This window comes from Engystomops pustulosus, chromosome 7 (assembly GCF_040894005.1).
Source record: "Engystomops pustulosus chromosome 7, aEngPut4.maternal, whole genome shotgun sequence".
NCBI lineage: Eukaryota > Metazoa > Chordata > Amphibia > Anura > Leptodactylidae > Engystomops > Engystomops pustulosus.
The window spans coordinates 18,332,732-18,344,416 of record NC_092417.1 but is presented as its reverse complement, the minus strand read 5'-3'; the positions used below and the strand labels follow the sequence as shown (position 1 = coordinate 18,344,416).

Below are 11,685 nucleotides of genomic sequence, written 5' to 3'. Positions count from 1 at the left end.
ATCGCTACGGGACCGGGTAAGTAAAGGTGCCCCATTATCTTTTTGGGCAATAGTTGTTTATCTTTATAAAAGTTGATGTTTCTGATGTAACTTTTTTTCTTAATCCTTTACAGATTTACCCCTTCAACAAAATGACATTTCTGGTCAGTAGAGTTTAAATCTCTGTTATTACAGCAATCATGAGTGTCAATTTCAACAAATTTTTTCAATGGCAACTAAGTGAGTAAAACCCACAAAATCCACTTTATTCTTTGGGTGGATTCAATGAGAGGGATACCAACTTTATGTAAGTCAGATTTTTTTTTTAATTAAATTAAAATTTTGTAATAAAAAACAAATTTGCTATTATGTCAAATTCTGAGGCCAATAACTTTTTATGCAAGGTGTAATTTTGTGGTATGTACTAGTGCTTTAATTTTTATCAAGTTGGGACATCATATAGATGACTGTTTGATCATTTTTTATTTAAACATGGATGGAGAATCGATTTGAACATTTGGGAGCTATTTCCAGTTGACAGTCAGGAATAATCTCAGCCCGTGAGCTCTCTCCATACAGCCCCCGCAGCACCAGGACGTAATAGTACCTCCTGGTGCGTAGATTAAGATCTTATTCATGGCTTACTGTTCAACTTATGCCAGCTAGTCTTACAAACACTTTCTCCCAGTCAATACAAGAGACACCTGCCCTGATGTTCCACATGTGCTGCAATCTCACATGGTTGCATCATATCTTTTGTGAAAAAGATCCCAACCCCTTTGGCTGCAGGTGAGGTCACACATTGGAGGGTGTCTGTAAATGGCTCCCATAGCTGTAAATGGCTCCTATACAGCATTTGACTGTACCTCCCTCTCCCCATTCTACTGTACCGATATGCAATCGATTTGGATTACATTAGCATTAGCAAAACTATATTACAGTCTGTACGAGACAGACTGCAATGTCGAAGCAGTACGTAGACCTTCAATATGCTACAATACAGTTGTATTGCAGTTTATTATATGAGTGATCAGACAAGTCCCCTATAGGGGCTAAAATCTAATATATAAAGCTGAATGTGTATGTGTGTGTACATATGTATGTCCACTAAAGGAATCTGCACCATTGGATTAACAATCACCAAATTTTGCACAGTTGTTACCTGTTACTTAAATTTCCCTTTTCAGGGCATGTGGGTAGGAAGAAGAGACTGTTACATTGTGGAATAGCTAAAAATCTGGATACCCATAACATCTTCTAGCACAGTTACAATTGGTATAACTGTGTGTGTATACCAATACTGTCTTCTAGCACAGAGACAGGAAGGTGTGCATACCCATACAGTCGTATAGTGTGGTGACAATAACCACATATCTATAGTCATACTGTCTTATAGCTCAGTGACAATAACTGTGTTTTTGAATGTATAGCATTTTCTAGCAGAGTGACAATAACTGTGTGTATGGATGCATAGCATCTTCTAGTCCAGTGTGTATACCCATACAGTATTATAGTGCATTGACAATAACTGTAACAATCAGAAGTTTGGGTCGAGGTTCAGCTCACAACCATAATGTTCCTACTTGTTACCACCGGTAGCCACCATTCAAATGACAATCTTCACTCATGAATGACGTCACCAAAATGTTGGTGCCAAAGCTGAGAAGCTCATTGGCACTTAGAAACTACAGCCATGCCCAGTATTGAGATAAAGAAACCTAGGACTGGAACTTAGGAAAATAAATATTAAAAAATTGCCCTTTTCAGGGCAGGTAAGGAGAGGAAGCTGCTATATTAAGGGACAGATTAGAATCTTAAATGATTGCTCTTAGGTTTTTGTAATTTTTTTATGTTAATTTCTTTTATCTGATCACTTTAGTTTTAGAGGAAATAATATGGAGTACACTAGGATGTATAGGGTTTTAAACCAGTGTGGCTTAAATTTTTAGAGTTTGGAATATACTCATATCGAGTTAGGTAATTTATTTTATAGAATATAGGTGTGTCCCAGAATAAGACAAAGTTTGGAAGAAAAGCCTTGTTTTTAGGGGTTTTTTTGTTGAGAGACCAATGAATAGAGATAGAGGGGCACTATGTATGTTGATTATTCTATCAAAAATGGCAAATAAAAAGGGAGAAACATTGGTCGCTTAAAAGGAGGTAAGAGTAAAGGCTTTTGGGCTTCTGTATAGTTTAAATTACAGTGGAATCATAGATAATAAGTTACTTGTCTGCAAGTGTTTTACCAGACAAGGTGTATTTTACAAAAGTTGCAACTTGGTCTACAAGCAAAATTTCATAATACAAGCATTTTGACAGCATTTGACTGCACCTCCCTCTGATATAAATCACCCCTGAATCCTGGAGACAAGTTTCAGTTATCAGTCATAACAAAAATAATTACCGTTTATACTCAAGTATAAGCAGACCCGGGTATAAGCCGAGGTAGCTAATTTTAGCACAAAAAACTGGGGAAACCTATTGACTCGAGTATAATGACCTAAAACATTACACATGTTTACAGATGTTTTCCTTGTAAAAACACATTGAAATAACACTATTCTTCACATTGCAGGTGTGCGCGGGTGTGTCTTCCGCCAAGTTAGGAGATGTGCGCGAACATCTGGAATGTGAAGAATATTGTTCTTTCAATGTGTTCTGCACTTAAATGGTCCTGTGTTCACTGTTTTCACTGTTTTCTATTCTTCACTTTGCAGTTGTGCGCGCACATCTCCGAACTTATCGGAAGACACGCGTGAACACCTGCAATGTGAAGAATAGTGTTCTTTCAATGTTTTCTTACAAGGAAAACATCTGTAAACATCTGTAATGTGTTATTCTGCACTGTTCTTTTAATGTGATCTTTCAGTGAAAAAATGCTCGGGTCTCCCATTGACTTTAATGGGGCTCGTTATTCGAGACGAGCACTCGAGCATTGGGAAAAGTTTGTATCGAATAACGAGCACCCGAGCATTTTAGTGCTCGCACATCTCTACTCTTTATCAAAATCAAGTTTTAAAATATCCTAATAATTAATATTTATTATTATTTCACCTACTAATTATGCACACCTAACATAGCCACCCACTCCCGCCCCCTTTCCCGAGAGTGCCTGGGGGAAGTGTCGTTAGTGTGAGTGCTTGTCCCTGCTCACAGGCAACCTCTTTCTTTGCAGACGAGCGCTTGCACTCACAAGACTGTCCGATAGCCGACTGACGCCACCAGCTCTCGGGTAGGGTGCGGAAGTGGGTGGCTATGTTCTGTGTGCATAATTAGCAGCTGAAAGAACTCCAGACCGCCTGTGTGATGTTCTCAAGAGTTCCTGGCACTAATTAGCATATTTTCTAATCAAGATATGGCCCAGAGTCCGGGACTGCCGGCTTTCAAGTGGGTGTATTTGTTTGAAATCTTGTCTATCCCAGCAGTAGATTTCCTTAAACGTCATCACATAATCATTAGAAGATAAGATATGGAAACTGACGCTCAAGGCATGCAGAACAGTCTACATTTTTGTACACAAAACATCAAAAAATTGTGACTTTTTGGCATTTATTTTATTTATTTTTAAAGCAGGTAAAATCTAGACAACTGGACACTACTATTCTCACCTGGGGCTCCAGCTAAAGGAAATTAAAAAAGAAATACAGATGCATCAATATATAATGATAAAGCTGTCACTTTGACATTATACATACATATATAGAAATTAAAAAAATGTATATATACATATATATTGTATAAAGTAGACAATAAAAAGTTCCTCTGAAGCGTAAAGAACAACTTGAGGAAAGTTAGTCAAAAGTTAACGTAAGGAAACTTTCAGACAACTTACACATCTCCAGGGAAATAACTTTATAATAATAGCAGGATCTCTACAACTTCTCTTCAGTTAAAACAGCTGGGACTAGAAGTTGATGTCGGCACAGTATACACCATATTAAGGGGCACAGCCGGTAGTATAACATCCTCTCTGTGCTCGTTGAATATGAACAGACACCATTTTGGAAGGTCTTCAGGTGTGGTCAATGATCAAAGTAAGGGTTTTTTTTTCTATTAGGGGTCGTCCACACGTTGGATTTAAAACTGCATCGTAATCAGTTTTGAGGTCATTTTAGGTGCAGTTTTGTTAATTTAATGGGTGAAAGACGTAAACTGAACAGGTGAATTTGATTTTTAAGGGAAAACCTGTTCGACCAACTTCATTCACCTGTTCAGTTTTTGTCTTTTATTTGTTGAAAAAACAATCTGCACCCGAAACCAACTCATAACTGAAAATTATGCCGTTCTAACTGCCACGTAAGGATGCACCCTCAGTCTTTTCAAAGAAGTAAACATTCAGAGCAAATTTGATGTATAATGTTTGAACTGTGCATCTGATATCTATCATGTCTGTGTTGTCCATCAGAAAATTATATCGGATGTCGGAATGTAATGTTTAGGATGTTGTGGTGTCCACCTGAGGTGCATGATGTCTGTGATGTGTGTGTGATATGTATTTGGTGTGTATAACATTTGTGCTGTGTGTCTGATATGCATTATGTCTGTGAAGTACATGATGTTTGGGATGTGTATTTGATCTGTTTTACGTTTGTGTTGTTTTTTTGTGCTTCGCTTATGATGTATGTAATTGTATCTGATGTGTATTATGTTTGGGGTGGATGTCTGACATGTACGGTGTGTGTACTCTGCACCTGATGGGTATGATGTCTGTGCTGGGTACAAAAACGTCATACAATTTTGATAAAGCTTCAAAGTAAAAGACAAACGTCCTTGCACTTCTCATAAACACTTATTACACAGTACAGTGTATGATCATTGTTATTTTGTGATAGGTTGTCCTTCAAAGCAAAAACGGCTAGATCAGTGCTATAGAGGCACATTTACTAAGAACAGTGCAGTGTGTACTATGTGCAGTGTCTTGTGCAGTGTGCAGGGGGCGCCAGATTCAGGATTTGTGGCGCACGTTCTGCATGAATCTGGCGCCCCTTCACTGCTCCAACAGAGTGCACCACTTTTTATTGGTGCACCTTTAACATGAGGCATATGACATACTTCTTTCAGGCTTTGCATGTTGAATCTGGCATCATGTGATACATGATGACTAGTGCAGCCGTGACACAAAAGGGCCATGTGTGACACATATGTGACTCAAACACTTCTTAAATACCCGTGTAAGCAGTTTGCACTAGAAAGAATGTGCAAAGTCTGACAGAAAACTGGCGCCCAGCCCTTAGTAAATGTGCCCCATTGTGCTGTAGAACAATGCTGAACCAGTGCTGCTCGATAAAAGTATGCAAACATTTAACAATGGGAACCTCTAAACATTTTACATCTTGGCCGCTCTTCACCAGCTAAAGTAGCTTTAATGGAAAACTTAAATCAAACATCTTCAGGAAGATTTTTCCTCCTCGGTCTGTCTAATGTCTTCTATCTTCAGGGCATCTGCTTTTGTGTGTTTCTGATCATGTATCTGATGACATTGTCTGGAAATGTTCTACTGATCATCGTGGTGAGGATCAACTCAAAGCTACAGACCCCCATGTACTTCTTCTTGTGTAATCTCTCTACAATTGACATCTGTGTCTCTTCTGCCATTGTCCCAAAACTTCTCATCAATACTTTATCCAAGGACAGGAGTATTTCTCTGGTGGGATGTGCGCTACAAATGTATTTCCATATGACTTTGGGAGCCTCAGAGTGCATCCTTCTTGCCGTCATGGCCTACGATCGATTTGCTGCCATTTGTAGACCATTGCACTACCAAACCATCATTAATAAGAAGATGTGTATATTTTTAGCCTCCATATCATGGGGTCTGGGCTTTGTCAATGCAAGCATTCATGTTCCCCTAACCTTCCAATTGCCTTTTTGCAAATCCCATCATGTCAACCACTTCTTCTGTGAGATGCCTCCACTTTTCCAACTCTCCTGCAAAGACACACATCCAAATGAAATAGCCATGAACATTGCTGCCCAGATCATTGTCTCGTGTGCTTTCTTCTTGACCCTGATTTCATATATCCACATCATCTCCAATGTCTTCAAGATCCGCTCTTCACAAGGAAGAGATAAAGCTTTCTCCACATGTGCCTCCCACCTCACAGTAGTGTCTATGTACTATGGGACTATCATCTTCATGTACCTGAAACCTCGCTCCGCAAATTCACCAGAGATAGACAAGACAGTGTCCATCATATATACAGTTGTCACACCAATGCTGAATCCCATCATCTACAGCATGAGGAACAAGGATGTTAAAGACACAATAAAAAATAAACTATGTAGGCTATCAACTTAAACTCAATGAAAATCACATAAATATTTTAGTTTTCCCAGTTACCAGTAGATTTTATAAGTACATAGTTTTGGTGGGTCACCTTAGTTTTGATATTTTATATTAGATGTCTTCTAGATGTTTTTACTTGTGGTGGACCAACTTCTGGAAACACATCAAATATGAGAATGTTCCTTGGAAACATTACATCTTGGGTGCATGTCTCCCCACCGTGCCCCAAAGGAAGCTGGTTAAACATTTGCCAGGTCAGTAAAATTGATAAATTTTGGGAATGTAACATAGCTGTGTGATACATCTTCTGAGACTAAATTACTAAGTGCATATAAAGTCCCCAAATAAATGTTCAGGCCCATTTTCGAAAGCATTTGATAACTCAAATTTGAAAATCATATAATCTTTTGGGGAGATACTTGTTTGCCATTATAAAAGTTGATGTTTCTGTTATTCCATTCTAACCAACTCTCAGATTGATAATATGTTAACTCTATTTCTTAACTTCACTACAGATTTACCCCTCCAACTACGTAGATCATTTGCAACAAAGTGTTTAAATATGACATTTCTGATTAGAAGAGGTTAAATCTCTGTTATTTCAGCAATGATGAGTGTCAATTGAAAATTCAACACATTTTCTAAATGACAACCAAAATAAGTGAGTAAAACCCACACTATTATATTAGAAACGATGCCGGGAGGACTAACTGACATAGAAAATGTCCAGTGTTTTAATATATTTATTAAATTATGGAGCTGTGTACTGAATCATCAGAAGATAAGATATGGAAACTGATGTGTGAGACATGGAGAAGTGTCTACATTTTTGTACAAAAAAAACAAAAAAATTATGACTTTTTTTTATTTTTATAGTTACAGAGAAGCGTGAGGGTTTGTTAATATTCCATGCAATGTACTGGAAAGCTGGACAAAATTCCACTTTATTCTTTAGATCAATTCTATCACAGGGATACCAAATTTACATATGTTTAATTAGATTTTTTTTAAAAATAATTTAAATTTTATACAAAAAATATTTGCCATTTTGTCAAATTATGAGGCCAATATATCAATTATATAATTATAATTATTATAATTATATCAATTTGGAACCTATATGACTGTTTGATCATTTGTTATTCAAACATGGATTTAGAAACAATTTGAACATTTGGCTGTTATTTCCAGTTCACAGTCGGGAATAATCTTTTTTTATATTTTGATAGAATGGGCATTTTAGAACATGGCAACACCTATCATGTTTATGATTTTTACAGTTTTTATTTTTATATGTGTTCTAGGGAAAGGCAGTGATTTTAACTTTCACTTTTTAAAATCTTTTTTATATATTTTTTCATTTTTTTACTTTTATTTCAGACCCTCTAGGTTACTTGAACCCGGCTTGGTCTGATTGTGATGTCCATCTCTGATCCTAAACCCTAAAATAATTATTCCAGGCAATGAATTGCCATTTTTTTGCCATTTCAAAACACACAAAAATTGAAATCAGAAGTGATCAAAGTGCTGTATAATTGCCATTATTGTATCAATGTAAACACCAGCTTGTCCTGAAAAGACTGACACCTTAGACAGCTCCGTGACTGAACTATTAAAAAAAAGTCTCCAGAATATGGCAAAACTAAGATTTTCTTTTTTTTCAGACAAAATAATTGAATTTCTTTTCGGAATCAAAACATAATAAAATCTATATAGATTTAGTATCTCTGTTCCAACCCAATAAGTAAATGGGAAGTGTTATTTGGACAGGGCAGGAATAATATAAAAAAAAAACATATAGGAATATGGAGCAAGTGTTTTTTGGGCAATTCTACCACATTTGTATTTTTTTCCCAGCTTCCGCATACAATGAAAAAAAGCCATTAGAAAGTACAATTTGTCCTGGAGATAATAAGCCCTCATATATCTTGGTAAATGGAAAAATAAAAACAAATGGTTTGTGGAAAGAAGGGAGGAAAAAAGGAACACAAAAATTTCCGGCAAGAAAGGGGTTAAAATACATTTTTCAAGTGTCTCACATCCACGTATAATATATTGGTCAGAGTTAAGGTCAAACGTGTTAACATAAATTTATTTAATAATATTAATTTGACATATAGAGTTACGACGTAAAAAGTCCTCGGCTGGAACATCCTACAGATGATCAGTGTTTTACAAAAAAATTCTATCTCCTGAATGGTCAATTTGACAAATGGAACTGAAACTGGACAGTGGTATTTGGTCAATTTCAATACTTTGTTATATATCTTTGATGGTAATGACAGAGATTAATCATTTTCTATGAGTCTTCACAAGCTTGTCACACACTGTTGCTGGAATGTTGGCCCATTCCTCCATACAGATCTCCTCTAAAGCGGTGATGTTTTGAGGTCGTCGCTGGACAACACAGACTTTGAACTCCCTCCAAAGATTTTCTATGGGGTTGACATCTGGAGACTGGCTAGGCCACTCTAGGGCCCTGAAGTGCTCTTTCGTTACCCTGTCCTTGTGCTTGAAGAAGGGCCCAAAACGTACAATGATACAGTTGACGCCATTCTGCTCGATGGAGTAGTGTACACATGTGTCTCAACCTGGAATTCCCGTATCTGGCATTGGAGTAATGGACTGTGATAACGCTGCACAAGGGTGAATATATATGTGGTCATTTTACCATTGAAAAACACCTGTATTGTCTGGAAATTGATTTATATAAAGAAAATGTTTGCAACTTACCTCTGTGTGAATAGAGCTTGATTTATTTGTGAAGTGCTTGGGGTCATTGTCATGCCAAAAGACCCAACCACTTTTATCTTCAATGCTCTTGCTGATGGAAGGAGGTAAACACTCAAACTCTCACAATACATGGCCCTATTCATTCTTTCATGTACATGGATCAATTGTTCTGACCTATGAACAAAGCTATGGAATCATTAAGTGGGGAATAAGTGGGGAATAGTTGATTAAAGCAATGGTTGTCCCTTGAAGAAGATAGGGATAAAGTACGGACCTTACATTTCAGATATTCATATAAATCAGAATTTGAGGATTGAGCTCCAGAATTATAAGGGTAATATGCAACATCCCCCACCGGGGCCTAGCCTTTTTCTATAGCTGGAGGAAGCCAGAGCCCTGAATACCTGAGTGGCTGGCTAGTGGCTCAGTGGCTAGTGGCTTGTCGATGGTATGACAGTGCTTAGTATCAGGAATGGAGGCCTCGTCCACAGCCTGGCAGGTCTCCAGCAGGTGGTGTGTGTGCAAGAAAATAGGAGAGATTAAGAGTGTAGGTTTCTCCCTGGGGCAAACCATATGTGTAGATAGGGATCCCTGATGCGGACGCCCTTGGTGTTATACAACCTAATGCAGGGATCACTCAGAGGCATGTTGGTAAAGCATAACTTACCGTTCTTTATTGGAACAGACAACAGCCATAACTTCAACAAACTTCAGCCACTGGATGGAGATAGATGGTTGGATCTTTGTCCTCAGGAAGGTGCTTCTAGCAATGTCCGCTTTCGGTGCTTGGAATGATTGTGGGCATTATCTGTTGAATGCCAGCTGCAATCAAATGCTGCACACCGCCATTTTGGGGAGGCCCTGTACCTTCCAATGATGTGACGGAGAATGCCGGTGGCCAAAATGGCGTTGAGCAGTGTGGCCACTCATTCAATGCCTAGTTGTCAGTTGTCATTTATACAGTTTACACCAACAACTAGTACCAGCACCAATCACAGATGTTAATTGACTAAAAGTTGGGTGTTACTGGAGGTGCTGTTCGGACCCAAACAGAATTTCAACTTTCGTGGATCCACTCATGACTAGTGTTGGAATATAAAAAAATTCTCAAGGTTTTCAATATTTAAATGTACTTAAATATAATTAAAACAGTAAATTGGTATCTTAATGAAATATACTGAAAAAAAGTATAGTAAAAGCTCTGATAACAAATCATGAATGAAAATGGTGACCTGCAATTTTTTTCCATTTTAAAAGTTTTATTAAGTTTTTTTTCCAGGGACACATTTAAACAACATGTAATAATCTAAAAACATAATCTAGACACAATAATTACAAAAACAGGAATAGTGTGTAAAGAATAGGATGGAACATGGAAAGGAATGGGTGGGAGAGCCCCCTCGTGGTATATGTCACCACTTATGCACTAAAAGAGAACCACTAAAGCCAAAAGTTTTCTGAAAAGGAGTTCAGAAGGGTTTCCAAATGGTACATATCATCAACCCAATCACTGAAGTAAGGATGGAGGCTCTGAGGAACACCAGCAAGTAGATATTTAAGCTCCAGTCCTATATTTTTGCAAGCACCCAGGGGGAAAACAGGACTCAAAATTTACACATCACCTCCAATTCCAAAATGTTAGTATGTGCCATCTCCAAAATCTACCGCACCTCCAACATATCGGGTAGGTTCACAAGGGACTATATACCATGTAGTCAACAATCTATAATTTAATCTCCTGGTAGGAAGTGCTGATTTGTGGGCCAGGATCAGGATATTATCCCTTTGCTTAGTCAATAGGAAAATTTTCAGGTCACAGTGAACAAAATCTTCAGGGGGCGTTTCAAAGACAAGATAGAGACAAAGGGGGATATTTATCATACGCTGGTGCTTGTGCACCAGCGTATGATAGCCCCGCTGCTGCAAATTCGCAGCCCAATACATCAAGAGGCTTCTGCCTCTTGATGTATCGGGCTGCCAGAAGCACAGCGTCTATCCTACGCCAGGCACGTATGAAAAGTCGCCGGCAGCAGCGAGTGTGCAGGCGCGGGGACAGTGTGCAGCCGACTCCCGGCCGTCCTCGCCCTCCGCTCGGCCGGCCCCGCCCCCCCCTTCACCCCCCTTCACGCCCACTGGGCAATAAGCTAGCTAGAGATGAGCGAACATACTCGTCCGAGCTTGATGCTCGGTCGAGCATTAGCGTACTCGAAACTGCTCGTTGCTCGGACGAATACTTCGCCCGCTCGAGAAAATGGCAGCTCCCGCCGTTTTGCTTTTTGGCGGCCAGAAACAGAGCCAATCACAAGCCAGGAGACTCTGCACTCCACCCAGCATGACGTGGTACCCTTACACGTCGATAGCAGTGGTTGGCTGGCCAGATCAGGTTACCCTGGGATAGACTAGCCGCTGCCCGCGCTGCTCGGATCATTCTCTGTCTGGATGCCGCTAGGGAGAGAGCTGCTGCTGGTCAGGGAAAGTGTTAGGGTGTTCTATTAGCTTACTGTTAGGCAGGAGTGATTCTCCAAGAACCCAACAGCCCTTCTTAGGGCTACAATAACGTTATACTGTTTTTTTTTTATTTGCAGCTAGTACCATATTGTGAGGAATTTGCAGGGGGACTTGCTACCGTTGTGTTTAGCTCTTAGTGACGCACATATCCACCTCAAACACCAAAGTGGGAAAATTTA

General features: G+C 38.9%; 1 protein-coding gene across 1 annotated transcript; it reads left to right on the top strand.

The window, feature by feature from the left end:
- Positions 1–5,344: 5,344 nt before the first annotated feature.
- On the top strand, positions 5,345–6,277 carry LOC140070010 (olfactory receptor 5AP2-like). The gene has a single exon (XM_072116343.1). The coding sequence runs from the start codon at positions 5,345–5,347 to the stop codon at positions 6,275–6,277; it is 933 nt and encodes a 310-aa protein (XP_071972444.1).
- Positions 6,278–11,685: the final 5,408 nt, after the last annotated feature.